General features: G+C 45.5%; 1 protein-coding gene across 1 annotated transcript in view; it reads left to right on the plus strand.

Moving 5' to 3' along the window:
- LOC142571121 (uncharacterized) overlaps positions 1–22,978 on the plus strand; it is a 136,953-nt gene that overhangs the window by 12,569 nt on the left and 101,406 nt on the right. Inside the window, exons 3-4 of the mRNA XM_075679708.1 lie at positions 16,443–16,549; positions 20,558–20,760. Coding sequence (XP_075535823.1) covers positions 16,443–16,549; positions 20,558–20,760 — 310 coding nt within the window. The remainder of the gene's footprint in view (positions 1–16,442; positions 16,550–20,557; positions 20,761–22,978) is intronic.

Genomic DNA, 22,978 nt, shown 5'->3' on the forward strand with positions numbered 1-22,978 from the left:
ATATTTAAACATTCTTGGCCAGTCCCCTGGAAGGCGTATAGGCCGCCGGATAGGTACCCGAGTAGACAAGCGGAAGAACATGCAAGTATTAAGTCTGCAACGGCAGCAGCCGACTGTAGAGAAATACGTGAAGGAAGCAGAATGGCGCCACATCGTTCGTTGTGCGAGAAGCATTTAGCCATACTGAAGAGTAGTAGAAGTGAAGACATGTCAGTACACTTCAAAGAAACTATCGCTTGTAACCAATTTCAACATATGCGGGGGATATGCTAATTTTTCAAAGAAAGCTGAATAACTTGATATTATTTCATGAAAAAAAATTGCCTACTCACATTTTGCGAAAGAAAAATGAAGCCAAGCTTCGTGCGCTGAGAAAACTCTGTGCTTTGCGGCCACTCGAAAAAGCTCTCAAGTATCTTTACGTTGTCTTAAGGTAATTGGTGTTAAATAATGAACAAAATTTGCCTGTTAGGCTTTAGGGGGAGAAGACTTTCTCCATCTGGCGCCAGGACCGTGAGTGGTATTGCCTAAAACTTGCAGTGGTAATCTTGTACATGCCGTGAGATACTCGACAAAGGTGGCAAGAGGATGGTCGCCACGGTAGCTTCGAGCGGCGGAATGCAGCATCGCAGGCGGAATTAGTGGGATGTGGCTTCGGCTTCCATCTGCGGGAAAGCGTATTTTCACTCGCTTTCATTTTAATTTTCCTTCTGATTTCAAAAATTCAGTTAAACATAACAAATGATTACACTTATGGCTTCCGCTGGCATCATTGTCTGTTTGCTTTGTACGGCTGTAAATAAATAAATAAAAATCAGGCCCCCCAGTTTCCCTCATTCTTCTAGGTCATAAACGCAGCCAAGACAGCAGTGCAAGGTCACTCTGAATCCAGTACCTCGAAAAGGGGCACTTGCGTCTCTTAGTTTCAACGACAAATCTCTTACTTTCTGAAAACTAGACCCTATGAGCTTCGTGGTGTTTTTATTACCTATATCTTTAGGATTACGATTAGGTTTGTAATTTTCATTAAAGCGCACGCGGTCAGCCATCTTCCGGTCTACCAGCACAATGACACATGTCAATACGTCGCCACTGTTTGTAAGATACTCTATTAATGCCTGAGTATTTCTATGCAGCAACAATTCGGCATTTCCATCTGCTATTTACAGGGCACCGTAGAAAAAAGCATATTGTTCGGACGTGAACAATTTCATACATACCTGGACTTAGAAGTAAGTTTAGCGATTGACTCTCTAAGTGAGGCAGTTTCATGGCTACACTTGTCAGAGTGTGCTAAATCAATGGCATCAAACTGGAAGGTAAATAAATTTCTTCATATCAGCAATATCCTATGAAATAAGTTTTTGGACAGCATTAAAGGGCGCGAGAAGGACATGCATATCTGGAGAGGAAATAGTTCATCATTAACTTTGACTTGTGGCGATGGTATTAGCCACGTTTTTCTTTTACGAGGTTGTCGGTGGAACCGCTGTAACTCCTGGATTAAGTTCAGCATTGTCACTGAATAGTAAGAAATTGCAGCAATGCAAATACGTAAGCAAGACGTAACGAGACTGTTGAGGCGAAGTACAGCAGGAAAAAAGAAAAGAGTCGCACTTTCGTCCGCAAGGCGAAGTATCGACTGTGATTGTAAGTTGACAGAGATATATATGAAGTAAGGATATTGTATTTATCGGTCATATACAGTTGTAAAATTTCGTTTACTAACTATATTATCAAGCACGGTGCCACGCGCGCACAATAAAACATGAATACATCTCATTCGATGCCTCCGAACAGTCACTCCTAAAATGCTTTCGTGAGGAAGAGTGGCGGCAGCAGTGAGCGAACTCCCCTAGGTGCTGCTTCGCTTCAACGAGCAATTAGCGGCGCGAACGCAGCGCGCACGAAGCTATCAGCCGTCGGCCGGTCTAAAATTAGTGCCCACCACAAGTCGCTTTCAAGATAGGACCCGCACGGCCGCGCTCAGCCGCGCCATATGCAGCCGCCATCAGAACAGAATGCGCCTCCGCACTCCGGTACCTTGCGCGCAATGGAAACGGCTCCCTTACTTCCCGCCTTCCTCCCTTGCTCGTGCGAGATCGAGCCACCATCCTGGGCTCACCCTCGCAGGCTTTCACTCGCACTCACAGCGAACGGCGGGCGATTGTGATGTTATCGCATTTCGACTTTATACGGAACATCACGACGACGGCGACGGCGGCGGAAATGTGCCTGAAAGGCCTATATAATTCTTATCCCAAGAAAGAAAGAAACGTTTTCCCCAGGAAGAAAGCTGTAGGCACACTTGTATAGGATAGAAGCGTGAAAATTAGAAAGCCGATTAGTTACGTCCCTGAATCGGTGTAGGCTACTCCAGGTTTCTTTGAAAGTGTTCCATAAGCCTCTTTTATTCCATCACGTTAAACGCAAATGAAAATGACGAAACTGTTCATTCCCTAAAGAACAATTTGGTTAATTTGTTCTTTTGGGCGTATAGGAAACTGTTCTTTTATTGACGGCTATAAGTGGTTTATTCAGCTTTAAAGGGAAGAAAAAGATGAGTTAACATCGACGGCTAAGATAACACTTCTCGATTTGTGGAAGCGACGGTGTTAAAATTAATGGAGGTCTCGTAAGCCAGAAAAAGAGAAAAAAAAATGTGGTGGTGGCGATGGTACATTGAAATCATTGAACAATGTTGCAGTGACATCATAACGTTTTGCATCGTCTACCTATTCCATTGCTTACCAATAAGAAATATTTATATTGTAGCCGAAATAAGCAGGCTCCATCTCATAACTTTTTGAAATGTTTTGTGTGAACATAAAGCGGCTAAAGAACCGGGAAAGAAGCAACTCTTCTTTGATGTAGTCTCCTTTATGTCTGTCCAATTGTCTACTTCTGGCGCTGAAATTCCAATATAAAGAAAACAGCACCACTATGCGAAATTACAACAGTATGATGCAGTACGAGAGCCTTACGGTTTAGAGTGACATGTCCAGGAATTTGGAACATCGCCTGCGAATGGCCGTCTGGAAGTAACGGGTGCGAAGCAGTGGTAACGCCATTCAAAAACGGTCTGCAGCCAAGAATTCCTCCCTACACTCGAATGGCGTCACTGGCATAACGTACAGGACATTCTCCGACGAAGCGACAAGTCCGGCTTCATTCGAGAAAATCTTTCGGGTTCCATGGCCACTGTTACGTACCAATTGAAACTAACTGATGTCCTGAAGAAGTTGATATCAGTGCAATATAGCGTTCACCCACTTAAGTCATTCTACTGTCGCAGCAACAGTGACACACGCCCAAAACATGAACACACCGTCGAAGCACAATACCCTTGCACCATGAAGCGAATGAAACGCGTAAGCGCTATCCGCGAACTAGGGCTGTGACCTTCATTTCTAATGAAGTAATGAAATCAACAAACCAATCATCACATCGTGAAAATTTAAAATGTACGCTGACGAGGAAGGAGCTGTTAAAATGTTCGAGTTACGCGTGGTGGCCAAAGGGGCGTACTAAATTTGTCGCCCAGAATTTCGGGGTACCATGCTGCGTACGGGTGATGCTTGGGCAAATGGTGTGACGTAATTGGTCGCGTGGTGGGAAGCTTCCAAATTACTGATCTTTGCATGTCGTAGCTCTATATCATATTCGGTACTTTGTCTTCTCTTGATTATGGGCTGTGTCATCATTAGGCTTGGCAGGAGGCATAGCGATCACCAAATGGGGCTTCGAGGACCATGCTTCACCTGGCTCACCGCGTCGGCAGTCAGCGTCGGAGCCTACACAAACTCGCGCATAGACATGGCCAGCGCGCGACCTCATTCCACAATGCCGGCACTCCTAGGAACAAACGCATACAAAACGAGCAAAGAAACTTCTACGTAGTACCTAGGCAAAGTCACATATTTACGGAACAAAAGGCCCTAGATTTTCTCTCTCGCTCGTGCTCTTACTCGTGTTTGTGCACAAGCGTCAGCCAATTCCTGAAATGCTACGGCCCGCTGTGCTTCCTAGCAATTGCAAAGTCGCGCCCTGGCTGCGCTATCTTGAAAGCTATCTGCAACGGAGACAGAGTCCGCCGCGCGCTGTGTTTTCGTGGCTTATGTTCGCGTTGATGCGAGAGGTAGCTTGAAAGTCAACTCGCTCGCTGCTGTTGTGGCACTTCACTGCAGCCTTCTGACAGCGAGTTTCCGCGGTTGTCGAGTGAGATGTGTTCGTGTTTGCTTGTGAGCGCGCGGCACCGTGCTTGTTGATTTGGCTAGCACGGCCATGTTTAGAAGTTTATATGGCCGATAAAACTACTGTCCTTACTTTGTATATTGCTGTCTACTAATTTGCTATCGCAATGGATGCTTCGCCTGTTGGGAAAAACTACGACAGTTTTTTTGGAATTGCGCATATTTAATTTGCTTCTTATATTTTTTGTATTTCTCATATTTGCGCAACTCAATTTATTGGCCGTTTGGTATGCGCCACTCTGTATGAGCCCATCCTAATCCTAGGCCAATACTCGATAATAGAAAAGTGTTAGTGTGACTCAAGGGGTGCAACATCGTAGGAGTGTGTTTTGCTTGGATAGCGGGTACACATAGTGATTATACGATGGGTGTTAATTAACACTTATGTAGACGAAGTATGCAAGACGAGCGCCACAACCTACTGTTTTCTTAGGCCTTAAAAATTCGTCTGTATGTACTGCACATACAACCTCAAATACATGCGCAGGTCCAAAAGACAGCAGGAAAAAGTTATGCAGAAACTATCCTTGACGATTGTCAATGTAAAAAAAAATATCCCGAACGGGCGAGCCAGCGACAGTGACCCGCCGCCCTACACTCTTAGGCAAAGTTACACCCTTTGGAGTGTACCTCTGCCACACAACAATAATCTTCATCTACCTTGCTTGCTTTTCCTTTCTTGAAAACGCCGCGCCCGCTACTTCCCTGTCGGGAATGCTATGTCATGCTAATAACACGCATGCCGTTCATTACTGGGAAGTACCGGGCTCGCCGCGTTAAGGAAAGGAAATGCGGACAAGAAGATGACGATTATAATTGTGTGGCAAAAGGGCGTAATTTTGCCTAAGAGTGTATATCCGTGCCGCCAATACCCTCAACTCAGTAGCTCGAGCGCACGTAACCTTTCCGTTGGCGCCTTGCCGGAGTAGTTGTTGTTCCTTCACGGCATCCATTGTGAGCGAACGCGTTGCGCTGTACTTTATCCCATGTTTTTCCTTCCCAAACCAAGAATCTCTCTCTCTTTCTCTCCTTGCTGTGTTGGCGTCAACGCCATTGGCGTTCGACGGAGCGCTCGCATGCGTATGCTGTGTATAGTTCGTGGGGAAGAATCTGCGATGGATTCTCGTCCCCTGGATCGTCCTCCATGGACTGCTCACCGCCTGCCTCCCGTCCTCTTCCCTCCGGTTCCTCCCCGCCACCCGGTTCCCTGAAAGCACGCGCACTTTCACTTTCCCGCGGCGAACGAGTGAGCAACCTAGCGAGTGACAGTGCGCCTCCCCCCGTTTCCTCCTTCCCGCCACTCGCTTACGCGAGAGCTCAAGCACAATGCCCCTTCCTTCCCTACAGTTTTTCTCTCCACCTCTCTTTGCAACTTGGTTGGCAGATAGTGCTCGGCCTTTTTTCGACAGCTTCCGTCGCCTTCCTTAGCCCAAGTGCGACCTCCATCGTACCACGCACCTATCACGAAAACGACCGAACGAGCCAACGAAAGCTATCCACTTCAGCCGGAAGGAAACGCATACTGGTTTTTGCAGGCTTCATATAACAAGATCCGGCATGGCGCTTTCTTACATACAAAGCTACAGATTTGACTTATACGCCTGTATCCGTTTTTTCTTATGTGCTAGGCGTCTAAAATTTCCGTTTCAATTGTGTTCTTGCATTTTTCAGCGACGTCTATGTGGGAGAGAGAGAGAGAGAGAGAGAAAGGCCAAGGAAAGACAGGGAGGTTAACCAGAGATTACCTCCGGTTCGCTACCCTGTACTGGAGGAGGCGAAGGGGATGCGATAGGTGAGGGAGAGCAGGATAAAAAAATTTTTTAAATAAACCTACACACAGACACGCACGTACACAAAAACTGTTTCCTGGGGCACTGCCACGCAGCCCGCAAAGGCGTTCCTAGTGTTACGCAGTGTTACGCAGTGTCACCGTACAATGCCACGTCATACAGTGTAGTAAAAATTTGTCAGAAAGTCCAGTGTCCTTTAAGTACCGCAGCAGCGCCTTCATAGCGGATCGCGCTGATGGTCGCGTAGGCCAGGTTCCAAGGATCTTGTTTTCTGTCATTGGGCGCTTGTCCAGTTTGTCTAGGGTGGCTGACAAGACTGCTCTTTGCGGGTCCAAACAACAGCACTGACAAAGAAGGTGCGCAATTGTTTCGTGGCACCCGCAGAAGTCACAAAATGGGCTCTTGGCCATTCCGATAAGAAAAAAAGTACGCATTTGAAAATGCTACTCCAAGCCATAGACGGAATAGAAGGGTGCAGTCACGTCGTGGAAGCTCGGGAGGAATACGGAGCTATAAATTAAGGTCCAGGGTATGAAGGCGTGCACTTGTGAAATCGGATGAATTCAATTGAGCGAATGTCAGGTCATGTGCAAGTACGGAAAGGTTTTTCGCTGCGTTGGCTCTCGAAAGAGGAATGGCAACGCAGTTCACGCCGTCATGGGCACATCGGGCAGCTGCGTCTGCTCTATCATTGCCATGTATGCCACAGTGTCTAGGCAACCACTGATGTATTATATCGTGTCCTTCGTTATCTATGCGATGGTGAACTTCTCTGATCTCTGCGACGAGCTGCTCATGTGAGCCATGGCGCAGTGCTGAGAGTACACTCTGTAGGTATGCCTTGGAATCACAGTAGAGTGACCATGCATGGGGTGGTTCCTACTGAATGAGACGGAGAGCCGCACGCAGGGCTACCAGTTCAGCAGGTGTCGTTGATGATACATGTGACGTTTTTAGCTGTATTTTGACGGATCTTGTTGGTATCACCACAGCAGGAGCTGAACTTGCAGATCTGACAGAGCCATCGACGTAAAAGTGTACGCGGCCACTGTGCACCTCATGTAAAAGTTCTAATGTGGCCTGCTTCAGGGCAAATGACGGCATGCTAGCCTGCTTGAGGGCAAATGACGGCATGCTAGCCTTCTTCGAGATTCCTGGGATGGTGAAGCGCATTCCAGGTCAGTGAAGGCACCATAAAGTGAGGATGGTCTTGCTGCAGGTATGTAGTTCGATGACAATGAGGCACGAATGGCAACAATTATACGACTGAAAGTTGCGTGTGGCCTTTTTGTCGGTAGAGCGGCAAGATGGTGAGAAGGTAGTCGGGCAACGTACCGAATATGCGTTCTGAAATGCGCTCTGAGAGCTATGGCAATAGTTGCCGCTGTAGACGCACACCTCGGAAGGCTGAGACACGGCCCTAGGGCTTGAGCTTGTTGTCCCTGGAGTACATGCAGGTTTGTTTTGCAGGTGTTACCAAGCACAGGAAGGCTGAATGTTGCGAAAGCGAGGAACAAGGTGTTATAAGGTTGCAGCATTGACCGCACCGCTTTGGCCCATGACTTTCCGCCTTGAAATGGTAGGAGATGTATTATTGTCATTAACCTCCTCTTTAGGTATGAAACGTGCGGGCTTGATGATAGGTCGCGGCCGATAATTACCCTTAAAAAGCGGTGTATCCGTGCATTTGGAACTGCTTGTTCATTGATACTGACAGAGTAGCACTTCATTGCCTGCCGAGTGAATGTAACAAGGCAGCATTTCTCTGAAGACAGCTCTAAGTTCTGTTTTCGCAAGTACAGTGCTGTAAAGGTAGATGCCTTTTGTAGACGTGCTCGTACCTGTAGTCGTGTTACAGCAGACGCCCAAATGCAAATGTCATTGGCATGGATTCATACTTTAACTGTGTTGGGCAAGCATCTGACTATGCCAACGAGCACTAGGTTGAATAGGGTCGGGCTCCCAACACTCCGCCTTGCGGTACTCCATGGAATGTTTGGTGTTGAGTCGTGGCACCATCTTTGATCATCACGAAGAAATGCCTGTCGGTCAAATAACTGCACAGCCACTGAAAAGTGCGGCCACCGATTCCGGCTTCAATCAAAGCCTCTATAATGGCATAATGTGCTATATATCATAGGCACCTTTTATGTCAAGGAATAATGCCGCACTGAGTCATTTCAGACGTTTTTGATGTTGAACAAACATGACCAAATCGATGACATTATCTATGGATGAGCGCCCATGCAGGAAGCCAGCCATAGCATCTCGGTACACGTTGTAATTTTGCAGGTAGCATTCCAGGCGCGTAAAAATAATTCTCTTCATTATTTTCCCTATGCAATTGCCCAGAGCGAAGGGGCGGTACGATGACGAATCTAACGCTGATTTTCCAGGTTTGAGAAGGGGAACCAAGGGGCTGCATTTCCATTCACGTGGAACCAAACCGTCGTGCCAAGACATGTTGTAATGGTTTAGCAGCATGAGTTGTGCTTTCTGCCCAAGTTTGGCGAGTGCCGCATTGATAACGCCGTCCGGCCCAGGTGACGAAGAGCGCCTGCAAGTCGCCAGTGCCGCTTCAAGCTCCTCCACCAAAAATATTACATCCATGCGGGAATCCCGAGGCAGAAGGGTGGCACATGGTGTAAGTGCGCGTTGGAGCTGCAAGTTGGCAAGTCTTGAGCGAAATTCTTCAGCAATGTCAGTTTCGCTGCGACCTTGGTACAAAGCGAGGGATTTGAAAGAAACACGTTATTGCGGTGATACGCGATGTCCACGCACGGTTCTCCATATCTGAGATAATCGCTGACGTGGATCCAACGACTCACAGAAACGTTTCCATCTTTGAGGTAGTAGTGCATCAATGCAGCGTTGAACCTTCTTTTGAATCCGCCTTGCCTCTCTGACATGATGGATGAATTTAGTCCTCCTGTATCTTCTTTCAGCCCGCCGGCGAATTGCTCGTAGTCGCTGCAGGTCTGCTTCAAATTCTGCATATTTCGGGAAAGGCTGAAAACCACGCGTAGCCTCTTGCATGAATTTTTGAATTTTGTGTTCCGTACTTGAATGGTTCCCTTGCTAACATACTTACTCCATGTACGACCGAAACGCCCACCACTCATTTTTGCCGCGGTGTCGTGGAGGAGCATTTATATAGTCCCTAGATGTCAGGTACGTCGGAATGTGGTCGCTTCTATTTGATTCGATGTCTGGAAACCATTTCACGCTTTCTTCAAGACGTTGTGAAACCAGGTACAAGTCTAGGCAGCTGCTGTATGTGAGCCCGCGTAAATATGTCGGACTACCATCGTTGAGGCAGTAAAGGTCGTGCTGTATGGCAAAAGATGCTACTCTCCTTCCCCTTGAGTCCATCTTCAAACTTCCCCAAAGCGGATGGTGAGTATTAATATCTCCAGTGACAATCGTAGCGCCGGGTGTCGCTGATAGCACGTCGTGCAGTCGTTTAGAGTCGAAGGCACTTGAAGGAGCAATGTAACCAGCGACGAGTGTGAACGTAAGCTTATTCGTTTTCACAATTAAACAAACGTACTGGTTGTCGTCGTGAGGCGGGACTGGTTGCAACACGTATGTAAAATCAACCCTAATATATACAATTACCTTGCTCACATCACCACAGGAAGAGGACATGAATGCCTCATTGCCAGAAATGCGTAAAACTTTCTGCACGTTCGATTCGCATATTACGAGGATGGGAAAACGGTTTTCTAAGACAAAGTGTCTAAAATCTGAAATTCTCGATTTGAGACCACGGGCCTTCCACTGCAACAGCGATGCTTTCTTGACTTCCTTGTGAAAGGGCAGCGAGGGCCGGGCAGTGGTGCTTTACGATGCCTTCAAGTACTGGAGTCAGCACGTCCAGTACTTGCAGTGCGCTACGAGCAGCCGGAGTGTCCATGTTTGTCAGTAGTAGACGCATGACGTTCGTGAGAGATTTGAGCATAGCAATCACTTGTCAATCCTTGTCTCGCATTTGGTCAACTGATGTGACATTTTACGTTAAGTGGCGAGTTATGTGCTGTGGCTCTGGCACGTGGCATGTCTTCAGCAGTGCTGGCCACACTTCAGTTTATGAAGCATGAATAGCATGGCCGCTTTTGTCGTTGTCATTCGTGGTCTTACTGGAGACAGATGAAACAGGAGGTGGCGCTGCCGGACAAGACATTTCCCTTGAACTGGAAAAGGATTTCGTAGACTTTCGTTTCCGGGAGCGATGTCGCTTTATCGCTGCAGAAGCATCTCTGTGTGATGATCCGTCTCTCAAGATTTTCTGCTTTTTCTTTAGGCATGGACAGTCTGTTGAGGATGCGGTGTGCGAACCTTGACAATTTGGACACTTGAGCTCTCTTTCACGGCAAGTGTCAGTGTCGTGTTGTTCGGAACATCGTGGGCATATCGTTGTATTTCGGCAGACGGCACTCACACGTCCAGTTCTTTGACACCTTCGGCACTGAAGTGGTTTCGGTACGAAAGGTCGTACCACCTGCCGAAAGTGGCCGACCTTTACATGTGATGGTAGGCAGTCACGTTTAAACACGAGCCTTACACAGGTCGACTTGCCAAGGGGCCGAGCTTGTAGTAAGGCAACACCACCTGCTGCAGGTTTCACTAAAGTTGGCAGGTCGCTGTCGCTAATCGTTGTGTCAATATCATAAACAGCACCAGCCGTGGTTTCGTGGTCCTACGAATGAGGTAATGGACATTGATGTTGCCCAGGAGCTTTACTGCCATCAAAGCATTGATTGCGCTTCGGTTGTGGACATCAATAGCCAGGACATTATTTCGAGTATTAATTCTGATATCATTGATTTCTCCTGGGACAAGAGCCTCCAGAGAAACGAAAATGGCTTGTCGATTAAGGCGGTTGAGGTAGTAGGCAGGTGTGTCCGGCACAAAAAGAATTGTGTGCGCCGATGGCCTTCGCTGTGGCATGACGGTCGACTTACTTGACGAAGACCGTGCGCTGATGTTTCTTCTCTTGGCCTTCCGTTGTGCCACTCTTTCCAAGCCTTCGTCATCAGAGGCGACATCGCTTGAGCAGGAGTACAACACATTGTCCGCGCTGTCAGCTTGACTAGGAGGGCAATTTTTCTTTGGGCCGGTACCTGCCGAAGCAGTCACGTCGCGCCGGCATTCTACCGACTCCACTTCCATTGCCGTGGCAATGGGAGCGGCGCCTTCCAATAAAACACGGGAAAAAGCCGGAAATACTTCAGCGCGAAGGAACAGTGGTCTTTACAAGAATCACTTCGTCTGATTCTTCGAGGAAGCACAGTGCATGCATGAGTAAGCGCGCACCTTCTTTATTTCTAACTTCTAACGCATGCTCCCGTGCACGGTGATTTAAGCGTAGGCCAGTTTGTCCAATACAGGGCCTTCCACGAGACAGAGGAATGCGATATACCACACGCGATAAAGAGGAAAGGTTGTGGGAAGAACGACAGCATATCCTGCGTTCATTGCACCATAGGTGAGGTATCTCGTATGCTTCTGTCAAGTGGCAAGCCCTGCGTAGGACTAACTGGTCGATGTGTAAACGACCGTGTAAGCGAGCATGCGTTAGCACTTAGAAATAAATAAGTCGCGCACTTGCCCGCGCATCGCGTTTTCTGCAGATTGAGCCGTGCTCCCCTGACACATAGATTACTGGGAAAAACAAGAACGCCATCGCGAGGGAAATAGTAGAAGCGTAGCACATCAAGAGAAACGGAAATAGATGTATAAGGGATTCGTATTTCGCATTCTATCAGTGAAAATGCCCCTTGTTGAATATTGAAGGCCTAACAAAAAAGCTGGTACTGAAACCCGCCCGCTGTGTACTTTGTGCATTTCTTAATTTGTGCTCATCGTCTGATGGGTATAGATTTCTTGCGTGTACTTAGATATTTTTGTTCGCAAGCATCATATATCTCGTTCGTCCTCGGGATATCGCTGTGCCGCACGACACACAGTGCATCTGCCTGACTTGGTGTTCGCATTTCGGTATAGATTGGTAAAGGTGTATTGCATAAACAAGAACGTTTGGTGACAGCAAGAGGAAGCTTCTGCTTGGGACCAACTTCTATTGCGCTATAGAAATATATGTAAAATAAAGGAATGCTATTATGAAACAACCGCTGGAACAATGTGCATGCATTTCGTTGCACTTCAGAGAGAAAGCCATACTTTAGAAACTCTGGGTAGAAGGTAATTGATGTAAAACCTGGTATTTCTTACGATAGTCGCCCAAGCTGAGCAAGTTAAATAAAAACATCAGCAGGAAGCTTACAAATTCATAACTCTGCACCAAAAACAGATATCGTAGTTTTGTAAACTGCATCTGCCAGACCATCTCAAGTGGTCACATGAATTTACAGGCTACGCGAAATTGTTATGTATTTCGAGATTTTTTAATATCCTAACTGACAAATTAGTGGCGCACTTGAAAGTGGCGTACAATACATACATTTAGATTACTTAACAGGTGCACTGTGCATATTTGGATTACTGCTTGTCATTGCTAAGTTACAGTCAACTTGATACTTGAGTTTTATTGCGATAGCAATTATATTGACAGTCCAGGCGCATTTTTGCTGTTGCCGTCGCCGCGGTGGCCGCATAAACTCGAAGTGCGATAACATCGCTGCGCCTCGTATGCTGTATATGCCAGTGAAAGCGCGCGAGGGACGCCGACGATCCATTTCCCGCTTCACTGAAGTTTTTCTCCATATGGATTCGAAGATACCAATTGAACCTGCATAATTATCCTTTTTAGAGCGCAGCTCTTTGGCGTCCGTTCCTGGGTTTCGCGTCGTCGTCGGCGTTGTCGTCGGCCTCGTAACCAGCTCCGCCCCCCTTTCATCCCCCCAGCGCTAGCAGCGACCGACTGATACCGCTGGATGCCGCTGACGCCGCTAGAGAGTCAAGATAACGTGACTGCATAGAACACCGTCGCCGCCATGCAGAAAGAGGAGGAAAGGGTCCCCCCCCCCCTGTTTTTGTGTGGCGGATAGGGTGCTCTTCAGTTGCCGACGCGCCGGTTATTTCACGTAGGCCCCGGCACGTCGACGAATACGTGACCACCTTCCCACGGCTAGACCTGGTTCTTAGCGCTGCGGAAGCGAGGGTATCATATTGTTTGTGTCGGCATCGGCGGCGTTGTCCCTGAAACCAACTCCGCAGCTGGGGTTGACTCACTATCGGCGTCAGCGGCATCAGTCAGTCGCTGCTATCTCTTCCCTCCTCCCTTTATCGTGTTGTCCGCTTGCTGCGCGCGCTTCTGCCCCCATCGTTTGCCGCTGGGTGTACACGCCGCCCCCCTCCCCCCTCTTCCTGCGAGTCTCCGGTTGTCAAAGCGCCGGCTCGAACTTAATTCCTTTCTTCGCTCCTCCTCCAATGCAACCCCTGTGCGGTGGCAATCAGAGAGCCAGATCGGTGGCGGCGGATCTGTATATGTGCACCGCCCGAGCCGAAATTGCCGCTGCCGTTCGCCCTGTGCGGTGGCAATCAGAGAGCCAGATCGGTGGCGGCTTGACATAAAGACAAACAGCAATTTCCTAACACTTATGCGGGAGAACATCCCGTTCCTCTCGCTCGTAACGCGTCCCACGGCTGTGACAACCTCGCGAGGCACTTGTATAGATCTCGTCTTTGAGAATCAAGCATTGGTGTACCAAGTCGAACATATATCAGTCTCTTTCTCCGACCACAAAGCTTCCTTCATGACTGTCAAGAACTGTTAGTGGAGTCTTTGTTAAAGGAATACGTGTGAAAAATAAAAAAAAAAATTCTGTGATAGCGCATATATGTGTTGCTCGATTTCTTTGCCTCAATCTATCGAAAAGGTGAAACAGCTTATTTGCTGCGCTCAAATTTCGCATTAGGAAGTAACGTAATCGTCGGTAATTTTTTATTTTACTGGAGGCGTAGTTCAGTGCAAAATATCGAGAAATGATTGCTCTCATAGCGACCATGTTTCCTTTCGGACAGTGCAAAATACTGTATTTTTTCTTTAGGGGAAATTACTTGTACTTACTAATTGAAATAAATAAATTATAAGTTATTGGAGTTGAAAGCGGATGAAAAGACAACGTGCCGCGGGTGGGGAACGCTCCCACGCCTTCGCATTACGCGTGCGATGCTCTACCAATTGAGCTGAGTGAATCGATTTGAAGCTCCCTAAAGCCCTAATTCACAAGACATAACACAGTGGATATGTGCAATTGGTTATTCCCAACTGCTTCATATAAGTAATGACTTATGAAACGTGCGTAGAAGCACGAGTTATATGCAAACCATCACTGAGGAAATGGAAATAAAGCAAAGACAGTGCGCACTAATGGAACCAGTGAAATAAGAAGAGGAATACGCTAAAAGAATGTTCAGTGTTTTTGGATAACATAATGACAGCCTCAATACATGGTGGTGGTTTGTGGACTGGCACAAGGGCGAGTACCTGAGAACAGAATATGAAATCTCTTATTTTTCTGTTCACTGTGTCAGCGAGAGTAAATATGCGAAGCCCACAGCGAAGAGGAAACCCTGCGTTCATGGTGAAAAAAAAAAACTCTTCTTTGCTGCATTCACTAAATAAACCTTTTGAATAAAACGTTGACTGTACGACATGGCGTGTAGGCTGAGCGTCTTTTTTAAGGTGTGTTGAAGTAGAATGCTACAGTTAGCACTGAGTGTTAGTTGGAATATTTGAACACTTATTTAAATAAGTTTTAATAAACGAGCCGTGGTATAAGATTTGAGAACACAGAAATACAGCTGAAATATGTCAGGAAATCCCATGGTGGCGGGGGGGTGAAAGGCTTGCTCCGACTACCACCACATTTTCCTTAGAATTGGAACAGTGCCAGGATGCATAAGCAAAGCAAAATGACAAATTAGGGACAAAATATGCTGACATGTCATTTATTTATTAGCTTGCGACTACTTGAACGGGACATTTCGAAGTGTGGGATACGCGTAAACAAAATATAGGACATTAGGCCACGCAAAAAGGCACATGCTGCAAATAATACATAGAAAGGGTACATCAAATTGGAACCGGTATTATATAGAGAAAGACAGAGAGAGAGAGATGAAATAAGGGAGAACGACAAGGAGAGGGTCAAATAGAGCACAAAATTCGGTCTGCGTCAACACTGGCGAGGGGGGGGGGGAAGGCAGGACGAAATCGATAGATTTGTCCTTGTCCGGTTTTTTTTTTGTTTCCGTGTTTTTATCGCGCTAAGTTACTACTTCAAATATGGACGACTAACTAGCCCAACTGTCAACTCTTCTAGAAATCTAGAGAAAACACAGCCACACGAATACATTCATTCACGATCACAGTAAACCATTATATCACGGAATCACAATTAACAGCTCACAACTTTAAAGCCACTTCTGCAGGTTTGTTTTTCTTAAAAATTGTAGCAATGCCTTCACTGCCCATTACGGCAATGGCTTATGAGGTCGGTTTTTCACAATTTTCAAAGTCACAAAGATTATGCACTCTAAGAACAGTTTACACCCTTTGGCGTGCCCCTTCTGCCACACAACAATAATCGTCAACCGCCTTGATGCGTTTCCTTTCTTTAACGCTGCGAGCCCGGAACTTTGCAGTAACGAACGGCACGCGCGTTACCAGAAGGGGAACTCCAAAGGGTGCAAACTGTTCTATGCTGATAACGCGTGTGCCGTTCGTTACTGGAAAGTTCCGGGCTTGCAGCGTTAAAGAAAGGAAACGCATCAAGGCAGATGACGATTATCGTTGTGTGGCAGAAGGGGCACGCCAAAGGGTGTAAGCTGTTCTTAGAGTATGTTCAACTATTCTCCCGAAACGACAGACGTCATATGTAACCTTGTCAGCCATTTCGATGTGGACAGTGATAGACTTCCTCAAAGTCGTTCATCCGACAAAGCCGGGTTGCCATGCATCGGTGCAGTCTAGATGGCGTGCGAATGCAGAGCAAAGAGTAGACGGGGTGCACTGCGTTGGTTTGAAAACTTTGAATGTTTCACACGGAGAGCGCTAACTCTTCTGCAATCGCGCGAAATATTCTTGTTGCATGTGCCCTTGGCAACAGTATATATTACGACGTTCTATCTGCAACTGCTAACTGAACACCATCGCCGGCGAACTCGTTTCCCACGGCGCCTCAGCAACCGGGAGACCCAATCACTGTTAGTAAGTAATCTTTAACAACGCAGAAATTTTTCTGCGTAATATGTAACCAGATAAGCATGTAGGAAGGCTTCTCTGCAGTCTTTCTGACTGACATCCATCAGAAAAGTAGCGTTAGGATTTTTCTGGCTCGTTAAATGCTCACCGGAAAGGTAGAAGAGATAGGATGCAACTGTATATTTGCGCACTGCCAACTACTGCTTTTTTCTTGTATTTTTTTCACAGGTGAAGTTCAACGCCAGCTAATTGCCTCTGAACCAATTTTCGTTGTCTGTGACCGAAAGGAAGCAGCGAAGGTCAAAAAGGCTTGCGAAGGCATTGCGTCAGTGAAGGTAAGGTGCTTGCTTCACCCTTAATTTGTTGGATGAAATGGTCACCCTGTATATCACACGTAATTCACGATGCAACTACAGAATAGGCTACCTTGGCGCTGGCTCTCCAAATACAATTTACTATAAGCCAAATCAGTGTTAAGACCGTTTCGAAGAATCGAACAAATTATATTATTGTTGTAGTTATTAGGAAACAAGGACAGAATATCTTAGTATAATAAAAATATGTTGATATTACAGTATTATTTGATTATAATAGCTTATCGCCGTTGTCGACACTGCTAGGCCTAGTCACAGAAGCCATTAAGTTTTAGGCCCGCCTATCATGTGCTTTCTCTGGTTGTGCATAAATAGAGATGAGTAATTTAATTATAGTATTGTCCAAGTAATTTCACTAAGTTTAAGTTCAAGTAATGCTTTTAAGCGAAACTTGGCTTTTACCTCAAACAGCATCTGCTTTGTATTTTTCTCCGTATTATAACGTTTTTCGTAGGGATAGACATAACTCTTCCGGGAAGCAGATGGGTGGTGTTGTCCTTATCGCAGTTTATAGCGTGGTATAGTGTGTCTGTCGCTTGGGTATTGAGTGCGATGATGAGTCTGTTTGGATGGACGTGTCCTGACCAGGTGGTGAACCTCTGTTGCTTGGTGTTTTCTATGTGGGACCTTACGTTACACCTGCTACATTTGCTCTTATCCTGGCATCCATAAAAACCGTTGTAATTTTGCCTAATAACCACAATGTGTTCTTTGAGACATTAATGTATCCTGATATTTATGGATTAATAATATTTCTGCCATAATTGGTTGCACTCTTCTCAAGACCTAGCGCTACTTGCTTACTTTGTCTAATTTAATTCCATGCAACAGCTAAACTTCACTGAGATCTGGTGTTACAACGTTCTAGATTTTTGTCTAACATATGTTGATACTGTTTTCGTTATGCATATAGACGTTCATCTGGTTGCGCCAGATAAGTTGCAGCCACCTTTAACTGTTTCTTTTACTCTGGTAGCACAGAAACGCAACATTGCATCCGATCATAACACGAAGCTCCGCTTCAAATTTTCTCTTGGAGGCTAAGTTGGTTGGTACCATTGTCGTGGAAATGCCGACTATTCGTACATAAATGGGACAGCTGATGTACAGGAACAGGTTGGTTTGTTTACGAGAGTCACTGAGAATGGCATCCACATATTCACAAAACGCTCAAAACATCGAAGTTGCGTTCCTGGTTTTCAAAAGAGCTAAAAACATAAATAAAACTGACAGGCCCTGCAACAAAAAAGTGGGAAAAACAGGCCTAGTATAAATGAGAACCTCAATTTAGGCTCTTTCGTTGTGTTTGCAAATTTTATTATAACCATGATCACCACCACCACATTGATTGTGTTGAAGCCAGCATGACATGTAGTTCAAAATATTTCTCGAGCTACGTGCACTCTCACTCTCCTAAACAGAGCACCGAACATGTATGTCGTTGTGATGAAAATATCGATGTTGTCTCAAACACTGCTGGTGCCTTTGCAAAACATTTATGCTCTGTATTTGCTACAAAAGATGCTTCTACCTCAAGTATCCGTTGTTGTCTGTCTGGTACGGTATGTCCGCTGTCAGTCAATGAATACATTGTTTTGAAGTGTGTAAAGCACCTAGAACCTTCCCTCTTTTGTGGTGCTGAAGGCATCCTTCCCGTACCACTTAAAACGCATGAAAGTATGACTGTCCCCATTTTCACAAGCATCTTCAATGGTTCCCTAAAATCTAGTACGTTTCCCATCGCTTCAAAGGTAGCACGGGTAGCGCTCATACACAAATAGGCTGCTAGAAGTGCAGTTACTATCTGCCGGCCTATATATATCATCTGCGCTGCGTCAAAAGTGTTTCACTCTGTACTACGTTCCCTGATTTTTGTTAGTGTTACCAACATTTTAATAGATTAATTGCAGGCATTTGTATCAGAGTGCTCCAAAACAACGAACTTGGTCACATATATGACCCCCTGAAAGCATGGGTCATAAATGTCCATTTGAGTGAGCTTCGTAATGAGGCGGCCATGTGAAACTACATCAAATGCTTTAGTTTCATCAAAGAGAGTACACAGTAGGGGCCAGTGAGATTCTTTTACTTTGACCTAAGGGAATCATTTGATCTAGTTTTCCCTGGAAATGCTCATTACATATCTCACGCAAATGGATATACTTTCTTCCATTGCTGCCCTGCTATCTGATTACCTATTTATCTAATGAAGCAATAGAGTGTGCTTCGTTGGCATTAATGGACAGAGTTGTCTTAGCTATGAAGTGACTAGCGGAGTTTCTCAAGGATCCGTTCTTGGCCTTCATCTCTTCCTACTTATCATAAATGGCATTTCGTCAGCAATTCAACACTCTTCATTCCTTCCATGTGTGGAAAAGTTAAAGCTAGTTAAGACCGTCGGCAGTGTTCTCGATTGTGTTGAACTCGAAAAAGAGATTTTCTCACTCTGAACAAGCTGTAGAGACAATAGGTTACTCTTAAATGCTTCCAAAGCTATGGTATTAGGAAATCTGCGGAAAACACACCATAAGCAATTTTGATACGCCATTTGGGATGCCGCATTAGCCAGAGTCGATGAAATGAAACATCTTTGTATGTACTTCGATAACACGCTTTGCTTCTGTCCACACGCTAAATATGTGAAACAACGTGCCCTCCGAGTTTTCAGTATGATCTATCGTATGTTGCACGACTTCCACTTCCCTGCTGCCCTTCTGAAATTGCATTTTACTGTGTGCCTTTTACAACTAAAGTATGCCTCTGTGATTTGGTGCGAATAGTGCACATCTAATTCGGACTTCGTTGAATGCGTCCATAATAAATTGACATCTATATTCTAGCACCGTTTTTGCCCGTTCTGACAACCATAGACCAGCCCTCTCAATTATGCTCACACCTCTAAAAGTAAGACGTATTAGATCACACGTTCGGTTCCTTTGTAACGCCATCCATAACATCATGCGTTGCCCAAAGCTTCTTGATCATGTACAATTTTTCTTGCCACAAAACTATGCAAGGCAACATTCCGCGTTTTCTGCGCGGCCTTGTTGAATTAGGCTCTCCTATGGCTCAATTGCAAAAAAGAAAAACAACACGTAATATGTGTTCTTCCTGTATTGACATATTTTAGAGTTTAACTCTGAAACTCCTTCATTAACTCCTTTATATGACCGCCTCCTTGTTTTCTGTTCCCCTATTTGTTTCTTCATCTTACATTGTTTTGTCTTCCACGTTTGTCTTGGGTGTACATTTATCTTGCATAAGTAATGTATCGCCCTAAGAAGGCCACTTAGCTGTTCATGTGTGCTCTAATATATAATTAGTTGATTGATGATTACTATTATTGTAATATTATTATTTGATATGATTAAATCACACATATACAAACACTACGGAAGGAAATAGCAAAAGAGCAGGTTGGAAACTGCCACCGAGAGGGGCAAACCATCTGCCTGCTCTTTAGGAAAGAGGGGATACAAAACAAGTTGGAGATAGAACAAGGAGAAATAAAGAGGACAGCAAATCAAGATGGCAGGTCACAAAGACTAATTTAAAGCAACAACAATGAATAGACCACGCCCTTTTGTACAGTGCGCGTTTCTTACTCAACAAAAACACTGAAAGTAAGCTGCTCATATCAGACTGCATAGTAGTCTCTTGTATGTGTTTGGAGCTCTGCAAACGCGGATATCCAGGGGCTCAGTGTGAAACAAGTTATCGTCGCCTTTTATCTCTATAGTGTCGTGAGTGCATAGGACTCTATGCTCGAGACTTTTGAACACCATGACGGTTTTTTCTTTGTACAATACTTTAAAGGCTTTATTGTCACTATTATGTCAAAATTAGTGCATGTCACCATTATAGGTTCACTACATCTATGTTTTATTTTCATTTCAATAAAAACAAGACAGAGCTCATTGTGATTATTTTCTCGAGGTTGTGTCCGAAATCCAAATTCTTTTTTCACAGAGTGTCATCGTTACCACGGGAACTTACGAAGGAACACGAATGCTGTCTGAGCTCACACAGTCTTCTATGGAATGCATCGAAGCGCCCCTCAATCTGAATCCAGACGCAGTGTTGGCGATAATCTACTCTAGCGGCTCATCAGGATTGCCGAAGGGCGTGCAGATTACCCACCGCAACATAATCGCCCAAGTTATAGTGTGCCGGTAAGAGCGACGCCATTTTTAGTATGAAGTTTGAGTTTATTCATAAACAAAAGTACATAAAGGTACTATACAGAAAAGTTGTTCGGTCACAAAGGACAGAACCGGTCATGTGTGCATCATCATCATCATCAGCCTAGTTACGCCCACTGCAGGGCAAAGGCCTCTCCCATACTTCTCCAACTACCCCGGTAATGTACTAATTCTGGCCATGTTGTCCCTGCAAACGTCTTAATGTCATCCGCCCACCTAACTTTCTGCCGCCCCCTGCTACGCATCCCTTCCCTTGGAATCCAGTCCGTAACCCTTAGTGACCATCGGTTATCTTCCCTCCTCATTACATGTCCGGCCCATGCCCATTTCTTTTTCTTGATTTCAACTAAGATGTCGTTTACCCGCGTTTGTTGCCTCACCCAATCTGCTCTTTTCTTATCCCTTAACGTCACACCCATCATTCTTCTTTCCATAGCTCGTTGCGTCGTCCTCAATTTCAGCAGAACCCTTTTCGTAAGCCTCCAGGTTTCTCCCCATATGTGAGTACTGGTAACACACAGCTGTTATACACTTTCCTTTTGAGGGATAGTGGCAACCTGCTGTTCATGATTTGAGAATGCCTGCCAAACGCACCCCAGCCCATTCTTATTCTTCTGGTTATTTCAGTCTCATGATCCGGATCCGTGGTCACTACCTGCCCTAAGTAGATGTATTCCCTTACCCCTTCCAGTGCTTCGCTACCTATCGTAAACTGCTGTTCTCTTCCGAGCCTGTTAAACATTACTTTAGTTTTCTGCAGATTAATTTTCAGACCCACCCTTCTGCTTTGCCTCTCCAGGTCAGTGAGCATGCATTGCAATTGGTCTCCTGAGTTACTAAGCAAGGCAATATCATCAGCGAATCGCAAGTTGCTAAGGTATTCTCCATCAACATTTATCCCCAATTCTTCCCACTCCAGGCCTCTGAATACCTCCTGTAAACATGCTGTGAATAGCATTGGAGATATCGTATCTCCCTGTCTGACGCCTTTCTTTATAGGGATTTTGTTGCTTTCTTTGTGGAGGACTACGGTGGCTGTGGAGCCGCTATACATATCTTCCAGTATCTTTACATATGGCTCATCTACACCCTGATTCCGTAATGCCTCCATGACTGCTGAGGTTTCGACTGAATCAAACGCTTTCTCGTAATCAATGAAAGCTATATATAAGGGTTGGTTATATTCTGCACATTTCTCTATCACTTGATTGATAGTGTGAATATGGTCTATTGTTGAGTAGCCTTTACGGAATCCTGCCTGGTCTTTTGGTTGACAGAAGTCTAAGGTGTTCCTGATTCTATTTGCGATTACCTTAGTAAATACTTTGTAGGCACCGGACAGTAAGCTGATCGGTCTATAATTTTTCAAGTCTTTGGCGTCCCCTTTCTTATGGATTAGGATTATGTTAGCGTTCTTCCAAGATTCCGGTACGCTCGAGGTTATGAGGCATTGCGTATACAGGGTGGCCAGTTTCTCTAGAACAATCTGACCACCATCCTTCAACAAATCTGCTGTTACCTGATCCTCCCCAGCTGCCTTCCCCCTTTGCATAGCTCCTAAGGCTTTCTTTACTTCTTCTGGCGTTACCTGTGGGATTTCGAATTCCTCTAGGCTATTCTCTCTTCCACTATCGTCGTGGGTGCCACTGGTACTGTATAAATCTCTATAGAACTCCTCAGCCACTTGAACTATCTCATCCATATTAGTAACGATATTGCCGGCTTTGTCTCTTAACGCACACATCTGATTCTTGCCTATTCCTAGTTTCTTCTTCACTGTTTTTAGGCTTCCTCCGTTCCTGAGAGCCTGTTCAATTCTATCCATATTATAGTTCCTGATGTCGGCTGTCTTGCGCTTGTGGATTAACTTAGAAAGTTCTGCCAGTTCTATTCTAGCTGTAGGGTTAGAGGCTTTCATACATTGGCGTTTCTTGATCAGATCTTTCGTCTCCTACGATAGCTTACTGGTTTCCTGTCTAACGGAGTTACCACCGACTTCTATTGCGCACTCCTTAATGGTTCCCATGAGATAGTCGTTCATTGCTTCAACACTAAGGTCCTCTTCCTGAGTTAAAGCCGAATACCTGTTCTGTAGCTTGATCCGGAATTCCTCTAGTTTCCATCTTACCGCTAACTCATTGATTGGCTTCTTGTGTACCAGTTTCTTCCGTTCCCTCCTCAAGTCTAG

This window comes from Dermacentor variabilis, chromosome 1 (assembly GCF_050947875.1).
Source record: "Dermacentor variabilis isolate Ectoservices chromosome 1, ASM5094787v1, whole genome shotgun sequence".
Lineage (NCBI taxonomy): Eukaryota > Metazoa > Arthropoda > Arachnida > Ixodida > Ixodidae > Dermacentor > Dermacentor variabilis.